This window comes from Erpetoichthys calabaricus, chromosome 3 (assembly GCF_900747795.2).
Source record: "Erpetoichthys calabaricus chromosome 3, fErpCal1.3, whole genome shotgun sequence".
In the NCBI taxonomy this organism is placed as follows: Eukaryota; Metazoa; Chordata; class Cladistia; order Polypteriformes; family Polypteridae; genus Erpetoichthys; species Erpetoichthys calabaricus.
Genome location: NC_041396.2, coordinates 277205037 through 277225968, shown reverse-complemented (window position 1 = coordinate 277225968; position 20932 = coordinate 277205037). Strand labels below are relative to the sequence as shown.

Genomic DNA, 20932 nt, shown 5'->3' with positions numbered 1-20932 from the left:
CCCACACCAAGCACACACTAGGGCCAATTTAGAATCGCCAATCCACCTAACCAGCATGTCTGGACTGTGGGAGGAAACAGGAAGAAACCCACGCAGACACGGGGAGAACATGCAAACTCCACGCAGGGAGGACCCGGGAAGTGAACCCAGGTCTCCCAACTGCGAGGCAACAGCGCTACCCACTGCGCCACCGTGCCACCCCCCTTTAAATCACCAAAGTTAAATTATCTTGTGTCTTTGTTGTGGTCACCCCAACGCATGACATCTAAAGGGCATCTAAGGAGAATAACAGAGTCTCTGTGGATATACTACGCTTTTAGATGTCACGTTAGCAACATGGATTCGAAAGAGACGGTCTGCTAACAGAAATAAAAAAACTGACGGATTGGAAACCTGATATAGTGCCCTAAGGCTGGTCTGTCACGGAGCATTTAAAAAAATGCCAGGTCGATAACAGGGTAAGGAACCATGTTAAACGCCGCGTCAACTTGAAACGATAACAGACTAGAATGGGAAGCAGGCTCTCGGGTCTCGACAAAAGGCAGACCTCAGTGAGTTTTAGATACTAATAAGGGGGCTGTGTCATTTCCGCAATGAGTGTCGGGTTCCGGAATGATGTCTCTTCCATCCTGTGGTGACTGTAATTGGTACAGAAACTGCCTCATTGTTCTCGAAGATCGTTTGAACTCGGGTTTCTGTGGGTTATAGATTTTGTGCCACAGAATCCTGTCGTTCTTTTTTTCAGGTAGACTTCTTGTTTTGGCTTGTTTTAAAGTTCATGGATTCTCGCTCCTTGCACCATCGTATTGCGTAAGCCGGTAGAATAATTACTGACGCCGGCCCCTTGTGTAAGCATCAGTGCATTGCGAGTCTTGCTGCTCCTCAACAAATTGCTTGTATGCGGTTCGTTCGAGATATCTTGGTAGAGCTCCATCCAGAAGCCTCAAAACATAATTTATAAATTGCAGGCTTAAACTGCAACGAAGTTTCCAACGCATACCAACATGACGAATTTGCCAAAAGACTGAAAATATAGGATCGATGACGCAGACTGACTAAAATTTCAAGGCGTCAGTTACAAAGAGTGTACCCGAGTAATTATTATTATTGTGACAGTGGCACATGTGTTTATCAATTAGTTTTTGTACCCAACTCATGGCTTCTAGTAATTGCTTTGGGTTTGTACCGTAAACATAAGGCACAAGTCCGGAACCAAACCTTGGCAGGTCAAGAGATCCTACCAGGGCAACATTTCCTTCATATAAACGCCTTCTCACTTAAACGGGACCAATTTAGAGTTTACAGTCGTTTTTTATTACTAAATGCGGCGAAAAAATGCACATTTAGCAGGGAATGGAATGTGATTTGAACTCAGGATTCTGGCGATCTGAGGCAAACTATGTGATCATGTACGGAATACGTCGAAGAAAACAATAATGTGGAATGTGGAGCCAATCCCGACAGTACCGGGTGCAAGGTAGGCAGAAATTAAAACGTGGCAGTGTCCATTAAAACACACTCGAAGCCAAACCGTAACGTATTTCTGGTTGTAGTGAGGAAACATATGCATAAGCACGGGGCGCAGGGTCCGTAAGGAGGTAGCGCTTTAGTCTGTGCTACTATGTAGTTTATTCCTCGTGAAGTATAACGAGGAATTCGTGTTCGATCAGTTACACATTTTTAAGTGTACCAACAAAGACAGTGTAAAAAGAGAGATCATGTGCACTTTTAATTTGTAACAAAAAATCATCATTTGTGTAAAATGAATTAAGGGTACATCTCGACAGCACCGACACCTCGTTGCATTGAAGGGTTTTTGTGTATTTGTCGAAGCAGACCATAATATAAAAACTTTTTTTCACGAGAAATGACCACAGATAGTGTTGGTAACGGGAAATACGCAAACCATCAGACAATTCAGACTGTTTTTGCTTTAAAAGTATTGTTTTAGCATTGAGATAGAAGTGGAACGAGTAACGGAAGCCCAGTCGCAAAGGTACCATTAGCAGCGACTGCAAAAACAGAAAATAACCGCTTACATTGTAACCATATATAATCTAGGCACGTTCACTGCCTTTAAAAACATTAAGCGCTCAGTTGCACGTGATGACGAATTACTGACTGCTTATGCAAGTAAGTAACGCGTTCTTACTGAAACAGAATGCTGTTCAAAATGTTTTCGATTGTTCATACTCATCCTATAAACTGCACGGGTGTCGAACTCCAGTCCTGGAGAGCCGCAGTGGCTGCGGGTTTCATTCTAACCATCTTCTTCCTTAATGACCAGTTTTTGCTGCTAATTAACTTCTTTTGCCTTCATTTTAATTAACTTAACTCAGGCCCCTTAGTTGTCTCATTTTCCTTAGTTAGCAGCCAAACAATAATGAGACACAAAAGAAAACGCCACATGAGCAGCTCACCTGTGCCCATCACACAATATCTGAAAATTAAGAAAAGTAATGGTCTCGGTAAGGTTGATTTCCCAGGTCACCAAAACATTTTGATGGTGTTCTTAGAAAAAACAGAAAAATCAACAGTTTTGGAAATGTTTGCTGTGGCAGAATGAGCGCAACAACGAGCCATAGAATTAAATAACAGGTTTAATTAACAGCAAGAATCAGCTTCTCATTAATGAACATGTTGGGGTGAAATTGGTTGGAGTTTGAAGTCCCAGTTTAGCTAGTCATCTGTTGGCTCGTTTCACATCTCATTTCTGTTTGGCTGCCATTTAATGAAGAAAAGAATCAACTCAGAAGACTGAATCCTTAAAAAGAGGGCTATAAAAATGAAGGGAAAAGACGTTAATTAGCAGTGAAAACTGGTTACTGATTAGGAAAAGGGTTAGAATGAAAACCTGCAGCCACTGCGGCCCTCCAGGACCGGAGTTCGACACCCCTGCAGGGATACACGCTTTTTGGAGGTGGTTTAACGTCACATTTAAGTTTCGAAATGCAGGGCTATGCTTCCCCCAGCGTGGAGTAAGTACATCGAGCAAAAAAACAAAAAAGGAGCTTTAAGTTGCATACTTACTAAATCAGAGAGACACCATTGCACTTGTGGTTAAAAAAAACATTAAATGTCAAGGTCTGATCTTTTCTCATGTACCCACTGCTTGGCCAGGCTTTCAAGAATTTGGCATATGGATGTCCAATCCCGAATTCTAAAGGGTTACAGTGGCAGCAGGTTTTCATTCTGACCATTTTCTTAATTAGTGAGTTATTGCTGTTAATTCGTTTATTTAGCTTTAATGTTAGTTGACTTGCTATTTAACACTCAGAATCCATAAATGTTTCTTTTTCCTTAATTAGCTGACAACCAATAACGACATACAAATGAACCATGTGTTCATCCTATCATATCTAAAAATAAAGAAAGGTGAAGGTCTCAGTAATGTTGATCTGCTCAGGTCCACAAAACATTTTAATGGTGCTTTTAGAAAAAAAGAAAATTAACAGTTTTGGAAATAACTGCTCTATCACAATGAAAGCACCAACCAGTTATGGAATTAAATAACAGATTTACTTAACAGGAATCAGCTTCAAATTATGAAGCTGGTTGAAGTGAAATCAGTTGGAGTTTGAGGCCCCTGCTTAGCTAAACATCTATTGGCTCACTTTACATCTTATTTTTGTTGGCCTGTCATTTAAGGAAAAAAGAAGCAATTCAGGGGACAGGGTCTTTAAAAAGCATTAAAAAATGAAATGAAAAGAAATTAATTAGCACCAGAAATTGTTCACTGATTAAGAAAGTGATGTAAAGAAAACCTGCAGCCACTGAGCCCCCTCAGGATCAGATTGGATTTGTTGAGGGGATGTCACTAGCATCTGAAGTGGAGTGGTGTCGGACAATATGAAGACTGGAGGAAGCCAAATAACTGAACTTTACTAGTGCCTTATTTTAATGTTAACTGGAGCAATTAATTTTTATGGATCCTGTGCAGTTTCAGTTATTCTTAACTTGAAAGCTACCTGGTGTTTCCTTTGAGCCATGTACAGTAATTCAGTTTCTTGACTTAGTGAGCTACCTCAGGGTAGGCATCACAAGTAGAATCTTGGTCCAACATACAATATTTATTGTTTGCATACAAACCCTCACAGATTTAGTGCTCTGAGTTGAAATCTCACACCAGTTAGTATTCGTGTAGAGTGTTCATGTTCAACCTCATGTGTGTGTATAGGTTTTCTTCCAGTTACTCCAGTTTTCATCACATATCCACAAATACATGTTGCAGGATATATTAGCTGGTGATTCCAAACTGGCCCCAGTGTGAGTGTGGGGGTATACATGAGTAGGTCCTGTAATAGACTGGTGCCCTGTCTAGGGATCTTTCCTGCCTTGCTACAAGTGCTGGTAGGATAGACTCTGACTTCCTGCAACACTGAATTGGTTTAAGCAGGTTTAAGTATATTATGTATACACATTTAATGTTGCAATTTTCTTTCTGTACCTTTTGTAGAGTTTACCCATTGACACGTTATTTCCAATAGTTTAGTTGGCATTGAAGTTTCACAGAATAAGAGGGATGAAGTAGATCTAGAAGCTGCCTTGGAGGTTTGCTTCTTTAAAGGCTACTAAGGTTTTCAGGGATACCAGGAGTCCACTGTAAGTCTAAAGCAAAGGGCTATTCTTGGCTCTCAAGTTTACTCTGGGAGTTGACCTAGAATGGGCATAGAAGCAACCTTTCACCCGTAAAATCAAGAAGCTTACTGACATGGTAAAAGAGGGGCCAGAGAACACAAGAAAATAGACTGATTGTGCAGTACTGCAGGGAGAAGAAAGTGAGGAGACCAAAGAAGCTTGTTTCTTTAGACCCAGTGGAAATGCAAGATTTACTTTACTATTGTGTTTATTCTTTTTCAAGGTGTGAAGAGATACAAGGAGGGATGCACTCCTTTTATAGCTTACAGTATATCAGCACCCTTCAAGCCCCCAATGTCCCATCTCAAATATTAGTTCCATGCAAAGGTAGCAAACCTTCAAACACTGAAGCTATGAACATAGAAAATGCCTGAAGTTATACCATCACTTGGATATACCTTCTTGAGTGAAAACAAATTGAGAATGTCTATATACAGAGAATGAGTGTGCCATCTTGAAGCTTTGTGTTATGCACCTTAGCTGTATTACTGCAGATAGGATACTATTGAATGTTACCACATTTTACTCCATCAACATTGTATTTGATGTGGCTTTCTCTGTGACTCCCATACTCATAGTGTGTTCACCTATGACTTTTAAAGTGTAGGTTTTCAATACTGCACCATTTTGCTATCTCTGCCACCTAATTTCTACATTCATTCACAGTCATTTTGTTTAACAGCCACACTTCTGGCTAAACTACAGAATCACTTTTCGCGTCTGTTTAGCTTTCATATTGTTCCAGAAATACTTGGTGAGAGGACTCCATCTAGTGGCCGTTTGTGGCCCTACAACCCAGAGCATTTACATACAATACATCCATCTATCCAGCCATTATCCAACCCACTATATCCTAACCAATACAATACAATTTATTTTTATATAGCCCAAAATCACACAAGAAGTAATGCAATGGGCTTTAACAGGCCCTGTCTTTTGACAGCCACCCCCCCAGCCTTGACTCCCTAAGAAGACAAGGAAAAACTCCCAAAAAAAGCCTTGTAGGGAAAGAAAATGGAAGAAACCTTGGGAAAGGTAGTTCAAAAAAGAGACCCCTTTCCAGGTAGATTGAGCATGCAGTGGGTGTCAAAAAGAAGGGGGTCAATAAAATGCAATACAATACACAAAACACAAGTAATCCTCAATACAATAGTCCAGCAGAAATAGTACAAGTACAGAGCATTTAGTTACAAGTTCGAGGTCTCATGCCCAGTGCAGTAGTGTGAGATTAACATTTATAAGGTGATATATTTCAATGCTTAACTCTATTTTATCATTTTCTTTTTTTATTCATGTTCCCTGAGGAGTATGCTGTTTTAACAGTATTTAACTAATGACAATTCATGGTGGACAGAGCAGACACTAGCGAAAAAGATCATAGCCAATTCAACTACTTCACTGTTCCCACTTGGGTACTTGTTAGTAAATAATAGCTTAAATAATTAGAACATTAAAAAAGAACAACATATTTCAAAGCAAAAGAATGAATTCTTACTTTTCCAACACAAATTTTTGCTTCATTCTGTGAATGTTTAGCATATCCTGTTTGTAATTTTTGGATTAATTCCAAAAACAAAGATGTAAACTGGAAACTAAAATTTCGCTAAATTAAGGTAGGAATCCCAATTAAAAAATGAAATTGGTTGGAGTGGAAACTTGCAGCCAGTGGGCGCCCCCAGGGTTGAACTTGAGAACCACTGTATTAGAGCATGGATGTCAAATGCAGATCGTAAAGAGCCACCTGGTGTAGTAAAATGAGAGCAGACATAAGAGGTAAATAACAGGTTTCAAAAACAGACAGTAATAGCTTTTAAATTAAGAAATTTGTTGGAGCAGAAATGGTGGCCCACCAGAAACTGATTTTGAGAACCCCGAGTTGGCCAGCCATCTGTTGGCTCACCTTGCATCTTATTATTATTTGGCTGCTAGTAAGGACAAAAGAAACAATTACCTGTTGAGACTCTTAAAAAACAAAAGAAGTCTGCTCCAGTAACAGCATTAATATATCTTTCATACACTAATAAGTGTAATTTCAATGCCGAGTTTGCCTACTTACACACAATCAGAGTTCAAGATACTGTGTTATCTAAAAACCACCCAGAAAAGCACCAGAGTGTGAACTGCATTAATATAATTAATTTAATCAATAAAGTAAAAGTACACTGCAAGACTTTTTTGACATCTGCACACCATCTACCAGTGGCTTTAAAAATTGCAGCTTGTAATATGTTGGCTACAGAACAAACCAAGAAGGAGGCACCAGATTTTCACAGGGGGCTAATGCATGATTACAATGTCACATTATTTTTGATTCACAACAAATATGTCTGAGAGAGCATAAGCAACAGATTATAGCAAACAAAACATCCAGCACAGTGTCATGTAGCAGGATCACACTGTGACAAGCCAAGCACTGGTTTTATCAATCAAATATACGTAAGTTGGCAGCAGTAGTTTTTACTTTCCATTTGCTTTTTCAGTATTTGTTGTGAGTTCATTTATAGTTTTGTTCCCTGTATTGAATGGGTTCCTAACTAGCACAACCAGTAGAAAATAGATACTGTGATACTGAAGAGGTTGTGTTTCTCTCACCAAGTTTACAATAGTGGGTTACTAATTAAGAACGTGGATGGGAAAAAAAAAACCTCCAGCAACTGCAGCCCTTTAGGATTTCAGCTTAACATCCCTCCCAAAGGATCCCACATGTTCTCTTCTCTAAGAGTCAGGCCATGTTACCATGTCTAACATTCTGTCTCTATAGCCTCACTCTTTCTTTCTTTTAAATTAACATCAAGCACTCCAATAAAATGCAAATGCCAGGACAGATCATCTCTTTAACATTTTACACAAGGCCAGAAAGAAGACTGGTACACCTAGGTGTCTAGCAGGCACTAACAGCAATACTGATTTGGATAATAGGCTTGTTTATTTTTCAATAACTTGGGAACAATAAAAATCCTTTATGAAAATATTGAATATTAAAAACAACCACATTAAAGGTTCATTAGTGAAATTCCAGCTTTACAGTATATGTACATAACATTATTGGAAAGACAAATTTATTCAGATACACCTGTTTAAAATATTCCACTCAAATGCCATCAATCCTTCTACAGTAATACACATTGGGACAAACCAGATTTCGTAAATAACATGTAATCAATTATGTGTATTTGCTCAGTCTGTTTCAGAGTTACTGAAGCTGGAGCTTATATGGGTGCAAGATGGCACCCCAGGCTGTTTTCTAAGTTCATAGCTATAACATAAATGTTATCTCAAACAATATTAACAAAGACCTTCTTATGTCTCATTTGGAATTACACTAGCAATTTAAAACCCCAAATCCCGAACCCACAAAAGTTCTCCAGAGCAAGTCGGCTTTTACATCGTCATATTCGTCTTTTCACCCTAAATCAGAAGAACTCATTTGAAAAAAATAATAATTTAGATTTCGCTGTGTGAGAGCATTTGCTCCACAGTTGATAGTGCCCCGTCCAGGTCTGGTTCTTGTCTAGCGTCTGATGCTGCACTTACATTGACTCCCCATCTGGTTTAGTATTCAGTAAATAGGCGAACAGATAGCTGGGTGTCCCCAGTTACTTTATGTTTCACTAGCACTGTAACGCACGGTGTAGTTCCCTTTTTCCACCTGGAATTTTTTAATTTAAAATTATATTTCACTAACCTGTTTCATAACCCTCAACTAGAATAAGAAGGTACCATAATGGACGGATGGGTTTTACTCTTGACTAAGCTGTAAGTAGATCCACTGGTTATGCGACGTTAGAAAAAAATGTGTAATAAAAATTTATGACGTGCTTCATAAACAGATAAATAATTAAAGTCACCAGCCACGGATTGCTGTTTACGCATTTTCTATAATCGTTCATCTTTGGATCCATTTTTGTCTAATTATTTAAGAAACCGAACGATAAGACTTACACAAATGTCGGGCTCAGGGTTAAATATTAACACTGCACGTTTTCTCCTTTCTAAGATGTGGTAAAGTGCCATTTTTATGTTTACTGTTATTTCTTATGCTAAAGAGTTCAATCCACTGGTTTATCCTCATTGATCTACATAGGAAAGTGGAATAAACTACTGAACTGACACTCACCCGCAGTGGGTGATTAAACATTACGCAAAGTGCAAATTCTTCGAGGTGGACTGCTAACCAGCGCCTTATGTTTACCTGTAAAGTGCATTACTCTGCGCTCGTGATGCTAAGATAACAATAACGGCGTGGGATCGCGTACATTCACTTCGCTTAAATGTCCGAGGTACCGCTATCATCATTGGAAATTGGTTAAACGGCATTTGTGCTTATTTGATGTTTTTGCTTCCGTGTCATGCAAACAAACCAATGTCATCAAAAATTTTTTATATACAGATCCCTTCTTAATGAGTTCAACCATACTTTATTATCCGTGTTTTTAAATCGCCGATTTCTGTGGAAGCTGCAACATTGTCAGAAGTACAGTGAAAGGCGTGTAAAGACGATGCCAGTCCATTAGGGCACAGCAGCTCACATAGCCACCCGCATGCTCTATATGCCAGTTTTCAATTGCTGTTCAAACATATCCTACGATTTGGAAACAAACACGTTGAAAGAAACCTCGTGTGCAAGATCTTCACAGTACACTTCAGCGGTCTGGTAAACTCGGACAAAAGGAACACAGCAAAATCAACGGTGTTAATATATATATATATATATATATATATATATATATATATATATATATATATATATATATATATATATTATTTTTCTGTATATACAAATTTAATGTCTGTTTTAACATTGTAAGAGTTTGTTTAATACTGCCAAATTTTCAGTAGTGTCCGCATGGGTTTACTTCGGGTGCTCCGGTGTCTTTTCACAGTACAAAAACAAGCATATTTGTGTTATTGGCGTGTCTAAATTGACCTGATGCGTGTCAGTGTGCTTACCCTGCGAAGGACTGGCGCCCGATACTTGTTGGGATATGCTCAAGCGGCCCCGCGATCCCGCTTCAGTTTGGATGATTGATGGTCAGGTTTTCCAGTGCAGTGGCACAGAGCCATGAATGAACTTTAAGGAAATTTAAGGAAACCTCTTTAATTTAATCACAAACAACATATGCTCCATCGAGTAATGTATATCAAATACGTAGACCGGCACAAAAAGTATGAAAAAAATGACAAAATCTAAGAACCCATTGTAATCAATGAAGTGAAGAGCTCGACTGAACGTTTCCCTGTCACTGTCATTTTAAAAGTACACGCGTATAAACCATATTATTAGCGACCATTTAAATGTTCTTCTTGTTGTTTCTTTTTCTTTGAAAGAGCTGCGTTAAAGTATTAGCCCATTTTAACCTTTATTCTTCTTCAGATAGATAGGTATTAAGTCCATTTTTACACTACATCTTTACCAAGAAAGTTTCAGTGTTTCGACCATCATACATCAATAATGATTTTTTTTTTCTGCACCTCACTGGCTCCATAACTTTAATCATATTAAATTTATTGACATCACCAGACTTCAATAATTGAACGGTGAAAATTACAAATGTATAACAGTTTGAAGAACATTAGTATCATCACTGACTAAAATGAACCAACGGAACAATGCCCCCTTCCCGCCCCTCCCAAAAAAGGCAACATATTTTACAAATGAAATAGCTAGAATATAAAAACTAATGCAGATTTCACTATAATAAGACAACGATAGTTTGCAATGAGGCGTGCTTATTGCAATGTGGCCTAGTTTCTTATGCATTGAACGGTTAGTTCAAGTTCTACATTTTAGTATATTTCTTTGTTAACAGCTATGGTTGGTATTGGCTATACAGAATAAAAGTTGAAAAAGTATATCTCAGTCCCGTTTACCCTACCACTCGAAGGGATATCCTAAAGCAGACCACTGGAGGAACTCTGTCTCGCTGTCTCACGGCTAGTCCAAGAGTACCTGGGAATTTCCCAAGATAAACTGGAACATTTGACAGGCGCAGCGGGGAAGCCTAGTCTGACCAGCTCAACTTATAACCACCGCAACCTACTGCACATCAGGATTTAATTATGTATGCGCGTCGAAAGTCTATTTTTCAACGATATTGAAAAAGACGCTAAATGGATGACTGCAAACTAAACGCTTTGTGAGAAGCAACATTTAAGACGCCCTTCCGTGCTACTTGTGCTGTCCAATGTATCATTTATATCTTATGTGATTCCACCAGTAAACTGGATAGTAAGTATTTGACTGTATAATTAACGTTTTACTCTATAATCAACGTTTTTCCAAATTAATTTTTAATTACAGATGTACTGATTAATTTATTTTCTTGTTGAATAGCAGACTGCTGCCACCTTCAATACTAAGCAAGTGATTACATATCGAGCTACATTTTTTGTCGAGGTCGGGAAGTTCAAGTCTGAGTAAGTGAAAAAAGTGGAAGTGCCCGCTTCTCCGATATTTTTTATTGACCTAATGCAATGGCACCATACTGGGACTCGAGAAGTGGGATCATTATCATGATGATAGTGGAGCCATAAATAGACAGATAACAATGACCATATAATTAAAAAACAATTGTTTTCTTTCAAGCATTTATCTAACATGAATATTACTATAAGAAAAAAGTGGGTAGCACACGTATTGTTAGAAATAATTTATAAAATATTGGGAACATATTCCTGAGGCATATAACTGCCAGTGTAACTGCTTAGTGCAATCTTTAGTTGAAGCAGAGAGATACTGTATTCCTTTTTGGGGTGCAACGTAAGAATGTGATGATTTTTTAACGGATAATATGAATGGTCACTTAACTTAGCCACGTGACTTATGGCGCCTAGTAACCATTCAAAATATAAATCGATGCAGTTTATTTACCTTGTGTTAAAAGATATTTTTTGTTAAATAACGTTTTTCAAATGGACTGTACCGTTAGTATAACAATGTTTTCCTAAAAGAGTACGCATAAACATCATAACCCGGTTTTTATTTAATAACTGAATAAACACTGACTGACTGAATAAACTGAGTAAAAGTAGCTATATTAGTCCTAAAAAATAAATGAATGCACTATATGATGAATAATTCGGCGAACAATCCAGTTTAAAATGTTAATGTTATCCGACATGGCGCTAAATGTCTAGTTTGTCTTTGGATATTTTTGATGTTCTTACATCTCTCAATGGTCCCATCATGTCCTTCACACTTTCATTAGACTGAAATTTATCGAACCACTTTAAAGTAGTGTTAAGAGAAGGAATTCTTCATCGACGAAGATACGTTAAATTTAATGCACTATCTTCTCTAACCCTTTGTTAAAAAATTAGATTCAGTGGGTGCCGTAACCGCGAAAACGAGACGAAACATCGACCAGTTTTCCATGGCCATCCTATTCACTCGCACATCATAACACCGTCGCATTCTTGTGGCGCATCCACCATTCTCTCGTCTTATACATCTTTGCTTGTCAGTCATGTCAGTTTGATTGTTTTAATAGTTGTGAGACGGGAGATGCAGGGCCGGTGCCACAATTAAAGCGAATTAGGCATTCGCCAAGGGCGCAGATCATGGACGGTAAAACCCAGCCGCACGGTTAGCTACCGAACAGTCGGTTGGCGCAATAATAAGCTTCGACTAGGGCGCAAAATAAACTAGCACCGGCACTGGGAAGATGGTATCGTGTATAATATTTATTGTATGTTTGTACCATAGAAACGAAAACTTTCTGTGATAACGTCAACGGGCAATTAATACGCTAAACTGAGGGCGGTGCATCACATTTCACAGAATTCAGGTAATTTTACTACACAATCGTGTGGCGACCTATAGTTTAGGAAACATTGACCTAATGCAATTCTTATTTAAATTATTCACTTTATGGACCTGATCCATTTCTCTTTTGGAATATAACACATAGGCAGATCACTGAAGTCACCCTGAAAATGGAATATCCTGCCGAGAAAACTGCAGAAGTAACAGTTATTAATATTGTCAGACATACAGAGTATAGTGAAATTCTAACATGTTGCATGTCTCTGTTCTACAGCGATAGTATAAACAATAATATATTCAAATACAAATGTTAATTTTAGGAGAAAACACAAATCAGTTTACCTAATGTACTTTAACATTTCCAAACGGGCCTTTTTCCATGATGCTTCTCAGATGGATATGGAATCCCAGCAGCCATGTTAATTTTAGCATTAACAATCATTACATTTACAAAAACACAGTTTCGGATGTCTGTTGAGTGTTCCTTTGAAGAAGAGTTTGAAACCTTCTATTATAATGGACAGGTATTTTCAGGCTTGTATACAACAATTTAAACATATAGACTTGTAAATTCAACAAAAAGCTTTTACGTGATTTTTTTTTAAATTAATGATAAGGATGCAACATGAACAGCATTTGCAGTTATTTGGAACTGTTCGAATGTTTGCGCTACACTATTTTCACGGCACACCTGGGTAGTTCTCATGGTGCACCATGTAATGCGGCACACTGGTTGAAAAACAGTGTGCTAGAGCATTTGGATTGTAAAGGAACTTGTACGGCTTGTAAACTTAAGTTCAGTATTTAACACCATTTAACAACTGTTGTTAACTAAATGTTTACAAACTGAACTGAATGCTTCCATCCCTAAATGAATTTACAGTTTTTGACAAACAGGAAAGTGTATGCTCAGATGGGCTCCCACGAGGCTGTGTACTACTCTAATCACTGTACACCAATGACAGTATAGGTCCACTGACACTTCAGTAAAAATCATTGTTTGCCAATGAAACCACCATCATTGAACCAATTACTAATGTAAATGAAACAAATGAGTTGATTCGTCTTTTGTCTTAGTGTGCTATAAATAACCTGGTATTAAATACCACCAGAACGGTGGAAATGGTAACCGATTTACAACTTCTTCCTCCAGAAATTAATGATTCCGAAGTAACCTTAGTGGAATCCTTCGAATTTCTAGGCACGCTGTCAGCTGGGACACTAACACCACTTCCAGAAGGCAGAGCAGATGATGTACTTTTTACACTAACTAAAGAAATTAAATATTTTCACGTCCATAGTACAATTCTACAAAGCCATAATTAAAAGTGTGATCACTATCTCCATTTTTGTCTGGTTTAGTTCAACAACGGTCCACTCTAAAAATAAATTACAGTGTGTTGTGAGGTCTGTTGAGAAAATAATTGGCTGTGCTATTCCATCTGTCAAAGACCTGTATGTCACAAACCGTGTAAAAAAATCACCACGGACTCATGTCACCCAAGTCATCACTTGTTCTAAAAACTTCACTCTGCTAAATGCTTTAGGTCAATTAAAAGTAAAACAAATAGACACTTAAAAAGCCTATTTCCCAGAACCATAACCCTTGCAAATAAGTAATTTCAGCCCGACTTTCTTTCGTACTCGTGTGTTCTTGCACGTATTGTATGAAGGTGTACATGTATGTACAGTATGTGTGCATCAATATACACACACGCGCTTTCATTTAAGGTGGGTCTAACTTCAGTCCGCAAAGATGTAGGTCACGCAAAGCCCACAACGTCAGTCATAACGTAACGGTGGGGTATTACATGACTGACGTCATACAGAGGAATTTTGGGCTGCAATTACACTCGTTTTCATTTGCAGATCTCCTTTATAATTGCAATTATCTGCTACTGTTTATAATGTATGTTGTTTAAATTATGTTATTTATATTAAGCTGCCAAAGTTAGATTCCAGTACACAACATATATAGTATGTACTGGAAAATAAAAGTGATTGTTTTCTGATTAAAGGCCTCATTTTAAAACTACACATTTTATGATGTCATATTTCCCATTGTCTTAAAATATATGAAACTATATAAGAAGATAAAACCAGCTACTGTAAAAAATAAAAAGCACAGCAAAACCATTGTTTTAACTCATAAGGAAGATTACAACTAAACAACCACATTTTTAAAAGCGCTATTAAAATGTATTTTACAAAACAACTGCATTATCTACCAAATAAAGCAGCTGTGTATACAACAATATATTTTCTTGTGTGCTTAAACAAATTCGTGCCTTTATGAGTACTAAGTTAGTACAATTTACACTTGTATTTTTCCTTAGAGCCTGTCGGGGCGATTTGTGCCTGCACGCAAAGGGCGCAATACAAAAATAAACTTAACTGAATTGTACAAAATTACAAGCGTCAAGAATATATATTGAAACGATGTTTTCGTATATGCATTAGAAGTTATTTTAACAGTGGAGATTAGGAAGCGCCGAAATGAACACATTTGCAGCATGTGCAACCTTAGATAGAGACAACTCGATAGTCTCAGGCGAACAAAGGGAAACGGACGAATGGTAGCAGCACGTATAAATAATGAATGTTATCAGAGGTACGTTTTATTATGTATCCCAAACAATGATACTCGGCAGTTGTATTAATCAATTATTTAGGCGGCATTACTTACTCCATAAGGTACCTGCAGTTCTGAGATATGCAAAATATAAAGTGCAATATAAATAAAATTTATTATTATTATTATTATTATATGCAATAACTATTCGCACCAAATTTCAAATGGTGCGGTTTTGATATCACGTGATAGGGTAATTGCTGCTTTTACCCGACCGGTTTCAGTCATGTGACCGACACAGCTCTCTCTCGCTTGCAGTTTGGCCCTGCCTCCTTTAAGCTGCAGGGGATTCCCCAAAACGTGGTGCCCTGTATTTGGGAGTTTAAAAGGCCAAGAAAAGAAAAAAAAGAAGAGAAGGGGGAAATCGTTGCTGGGTGATTCATTCCGTACAAGGGGTAAGACGCAGAATGACTCATTTTGGTGTCGTTTGATTTAGACAGAAGCAAAATGATTTATTTTTCATTTCTTTAATGTTCGTCCTGTCATTACAAAGTCACAACTGTTAATTTTTCATTGTAAAAAGTTCGGGTGCAAATTTCTTGTTTTTGCCTTTTTCAGAATGTTAAAATATGGAAGGAACACGATCCGCTATTCCATTCATAAAATATTTCTTAATTCCCTTTATGGTGCTGTAATTGGTAAACTTTAGTCGCGAAAATAAGAATGGAAAACCAAAACAAAAAGGTTACGATTGTTATTAAACAATGGTGATGTCCCACTGTCGCAGTGATTGCTGTCCGAGTAATGTCTGTTTCGTTTGGCAGTGAATGGACATTTCCTGTGTTGTTGTTGCAATTAGAAAATTTACTTTTTTGTCGTGTTAGGCTTTGTAATTATAATGCATTTCAGTCTTGTAGTTCTATTTGGAGCTGCGAGTCGTGTTAACGTCGAAACCTGGTTGAAGGTTGAATCGATTATTATATATATATATATATATATATATATATATATATATATATATATATTTACTTTTAGGATTTAACGGCAACATGTGGAACTATTCGAACGTTTACATTGAACCTCGATGTACGTTGGATGAAAATTAATTTATAAAATTAAATGCGCCTTCTTTTATGGTCTTACTTTGTTAAATCATGTTTAAAAAATCACGTGTGCAAAATTTAGTTTTTGGAAAATGCTTCAAATATTTCCAGTGCCAGACTAGATTTCCACACGTTTTGCAAGCAGTGGCTACAATATATCATGCTTAGATTTTAAAAATGCAGCTTGATACGTTTCACCTAGATATTTTGAGAAAACGGAATACTGAAATTTGGAGAAAAATCAGATTTTTTTTAAGAGATGAACTAGATTTCTCCAACGTTTACGGCTGAAGATTAGAATATACCATTCTCCAGGAAGGGGTTTTAAAAGAATTAACTCTTATGACGTTTGCTTATTGTTGGATATTTTTAAAAATAAGTTGTTTTAAAATGAGAATTTTTGTCATTTAAAATTGATTTCACTTAGGCAGAAGGTTTCAACTTGGATTTCAAGTTTGTTTTTGTTAATAATTATCTCCCCACACCCCTTCTTTGACCTCTTCCTGTTTTCTCGTTCACTCTGGGTTGTTCTATTTTGTGGGGGTGGTAGCTGTGTTGGGCACGCCTCGATAAATTCGATTTCCAATTTCGGTTTCCAAACGTTAACCTGTTGTAATGTACACAATTTTTGTGTCCTGTCCGCGAAATCAAGAGTTTCTATGTGTTTGTTTTCATAGCATACTCAACCCCCCGCCCCCCACCTTCTCACCACCCCTCGATTGTTTTCGTAGTCCTTTCAACCTCCGCGGAGAAACCATTTCTCTAACTGATTAGTCTCTAAATACGAAACCCCCCTTCAAGCAAAAATGTCACTATATTGTTTTACTTGATGTAATTCAGAAGGGGGAAGATCTTGTGTGTGTGTGTATATGTATATCTAATATGATATGATTGGCAAAGTTTCTTCCCGTCCTCTTGTGAAGACTCCCCTCTCAATGGTTTCATCCTTGTAGTTTGCCGCCGGCAAGCGCATTTCTCCAGAATCTAGTAAAACGAACTGCTTACTGCAATGGCTGTGGATGATGAAAATCAGGTGGTAATTTTATAAATGTTTATTGCTGTTAACAGCCTGTTTGCAGATCGTTCAAAAAGTAAGTCACCCATGTTGTGCTTGGCTGTGCTAAACTGTCCTCTAGGAAGTTTTCAGCGTGCGTTATTTTGCCAGTCAGCAAGTCCAGTGGAGAATGAAACCCCAAACCTCATTGACCGTATCTTTTATTTATTTGTTGTGTATCTGCCCTTCTGTGTCTTTCCTTCACTTTAACCACTGCAAGGTGAAGGTTCCAGATTATATAACACTTTACAAAGCCGATATGTAAGAAACAGTGAAGAGCAGAGCTGTTCTCTGCAGTAGCAAACATGTCTCCTTCATTCTCTGGTAATTTGAAGTTCGCTTCCAGTACTGTGAGGTGGAATGATTAATTTTTGTGAATTCGTCCTTGCTGCATTGCCATTTGATCGGTGGATTTAGAACTGTCTCATTCTGAAGCACAAGGCACGGTCTTTTTCCTGCTCCCTTAGTTAGCCTTGTAATAGAAAAAACATTTTAAATGACTGCTTATGTTGAGTTCTCCTTATTCTTTTCAACAGTGTTGAGTGGCTTGCTTCTCACCGTGGTAACAACACCCATATTGATAAAATGACCGAGGTGGGTTCTGACACTTTGGAGCCACTGAGTCAAGAGTCATTCCAGGACTTATGGAACATGGTGTAAGTATAAAGTAACGAGTCCATTGGTTGTCAAGTTGTCATTCTTGCATTTACAACAAAGCCTGAGATGATGTTATATATTGAGTCTGACTGTATTGGCTGAAGCACATCTTGAAAATGGAAAACTCAATTAGCTAGATATGCTTGGTGTTCCAATAGGATTTTATGTGTCTGATGGAAACTTCATGCTTCTGTGGAGTAAAAACAGAAATTTAATTTAGAAAGACTGCAGACATCAGAAAGGAAAAACCACACTAACACATTAGGTCTAAAAGTTAATAATAGTTTATTGCATTTCAGTTATCAAAAACAAGCATTATAGTGGAGTTAGTGCTGTTGTCTCATGGATGTAGCATCTTGGGTTTATATACGGTGCTTGGTCTTTGTCCAGGTTATAATGTTCCCATCTTATCTGATTAGGGTTTTCCTCCATCAAGTTAGTCATGACTCTGAATTGAGCCTGTATGAGTTGCTTCCCTGGGCTTAACTTGTTGTATTTGATGCTGCCAGGGTAGATTTTGGCTCTTCATGACCTCAATCATATTGGGCATGTTTGAGAATGTTACCTTATTTTACTCATTTAAACCAGATTCTCCAGCTGAGTCACAAAGACTCTGAGGCAAATTAGGGTACAGGCTTTTGTCACCCAGTGTATTAGTACAGTATCCAGCTTAATTTAATATGTTAGCCATTTTAACAAGCATAAATTAGGAAATGTACAGCTTGAGTATAAAGGTAAGTTTTTCATGTGGCTGCAACTGTAGTGAGGACACTAAAGAAAATCTTCCTGCTTTTTTAGGTAATGTTATGTAAAGTGTGAGCTTTCCCAGACTGGATTTAATTTTTCTGGGGTGTTGTCCATACACACCACCTTGAAGTGATATACAGTACAGTGGGATCTCTACAATTGGGAATGTATATTTTCATTTTTAATGTGGTGTGTGGGTTTTTTTGTTTTTTTTTTCTGTGCGCAGAAACACACCGCATTATTTTCACCCCAATTCCCGATAATAATTTTAGTCATAGTTCCTCTTTTTTCCTCACGTTTCATTCAGTCCAGCAAACTGTTTTTAATGTTTAATTTCACAGTTGTAAAAGTATTACTTATTTTGGGAATGTGTTTCAAAAGTATTTAATAGGCTGTTTACTCATTTTCATATATGAACAAAATATGCCATCATGCAGTAGTGTCATGGTAAATACAGTTAAACAAGTAGCATATAACACCTTTTCACGTCACACATCATAACAAAGCTGCTCTGTAGTACAATCGTGTCCATGTATTAAAACACAGATGGGAGAATGGCCTGCACACAGCCCTTACAACGTTAATGCTCACGGCTTTGGAATGATGTGTCCAACAGACTTATAGGTATGCCTACCTATAAAATAATACTGAATTGGGCGAAGGAACATGACACTTACAAAACAGAGTATGGGCAAATAGGAATATAATTATAATGTACACAAGATAAACTGATTACACTACTGTATGTATCAAAGCAGTGCCTTTTTTTTTTTTTTAAAAGCCAGAGCTATTGCATTTATGCTTACACATTGTACATTGCAACCTCGCAATAACAATCAACATTTTGTGTTGTGCACTTTTTGTGTCATGTTGTTTGTATGCATCATCATAAAAGGCAAAATATGTACTATATCCAAGCCACAATGAAACGACTAAGTACAATTTTTTTTTTCCTATAACTTACGCCAAGTTGCATTGTTTTTTCCTAAAGATAGTTGAAAGAACAACTGAGAGTGATAGGTTTCCAGTTATTTAACTTTTTGAAACACATTGTTTCCTGTTTGTAGACAATTTATTCAAATCCATTTTTGAGTCGGATCATGCCAATACGGCATTGTAATTTGTCGCAATTTTAAATGAACTTGGAAGGAGTCATTGAAATATTACCAAATATTGCTATGTGTGGTGAGTTGCAGCAGCCTGTGAGATAACCGTTCTGACTCCTGCATCTCACCTGCACACCATTTCCCCACCATTCCTTGTACACCCAAATATGAATAGAATCTAACATTATTTATGTCTTTAAAAGACGATGTGAACATTTTAAGACATCATACAGTTGTAGTGTCTACAAACGTTTGGCCACATAGTATAAATATAGTGTGCATTTCACATTTTTTTTTGTACTAGATTTCTTAACCACCAGTATCATAACTGGGGACCCATTCCTGATTTTATCTGATTTCTTTTAATGATCCGATTTGCTGTTTCCATTCTGTAGCTGGAAAGATGCCGTGTGTGTGCTTATTAATAATAATAATAATATTTTATCAAAAGAGTAAACTAATTCCATCCATCCATCCATTTTCCAACCCGCTGAATCCGAACACAGGGTCACGGGGGTCTGCTGGAGCCAATCCCAGCCAACACAGGGCACAAGGCAGGGAACCAATCCTGGGCAGGGTGCCAATCCACCGCAGGACACACACACACACCCACACACCAAGCACACACTAGGGCCAATTTAGAATCACCAATCCACCTAACCTGCATGTCTTTGGACTGTGGGAGGAAACCGGAGCGCCCGGAGGAAACCCACGCAGACACGGGGAGAACATATAAACTCCACGCAGGGAGGACCCGGGAAGCGAACCCGGGTCTCCTAACTGCGAGGCAGCAGCACTACCACTGCGCCACTGTGCCGCCCACTTTATAATTCACTTTTTTATTTTAAGTTTTCCACCTTAATTATATCATCTGCCAAAGTGAAGGGTAACAGAGTCAACATCTTAAACAATTGAAATATTCCAAAAATTGTAGACAAGGAAATGATTGAATTGACCCCAGTATTTTAAAACAGTTTCTTTGCTTGTTTTATAGATTAATGCAGGTAAAATAAGTAACAACATGTCTAACATAGGTCTAATTAAAAGGAGTGAATTTGAATTACAGCTTAGACCAGGGGTAGGCAACGTCGGTCCTGGAGTGCCACAGTATGTGCAGGTTTTTGTTCCAACCCAGTTCCTTAACGAGAACTCGGTTATTGCTGATGAAGCACATATTGCTTAAGTGACATTTTAATGCTTCATTTTAGTGGTCTCGCTTGTTAAGGTTCTCCAACCTTAATTGCTTATTTCAATCTTAAACTGCTGCATTCAGTGTTTTAATTGCTCCTT

The 20932-nt window shown here is 37.8% G+C and overlaps 1 protein-coding gene across 4 annotated transcripts in view; it reads left to right on the top strand.

Moving 5' to 3' along the window:
- tp53 (tumor protein p53) overlaps positions 1 to 20932 on the top strand; it is an 84112-nt gene that overhangs the window by 27738 nt on the left and 35442 nt on the right. Inside the window, exons 1-2 of one of the 4 annotated variants that reach the window (XM_051924896.1) lie at positions 325 to 458; positions 17669 to 17788. In XM_051924896.1, the coding sequence (XP_051780856.1) occupies positions 17718 to 17788 (71 nt within the window). In that variant the 5' untranslated portion in view covers positions 325 to 458; positions 17669 to 17717. Of the gene's footprint in view, positions 1 to 324; positions 459 to 15275; positions 15431 to 17147; positions 17170 to 17668; positions 17789 to 20932 lie in introns of those variants that run through there. The other 3 variants (XM_028798385.2, XM_051924897.1, XM_028798386.2) reach the window with 3 other exon arrangements.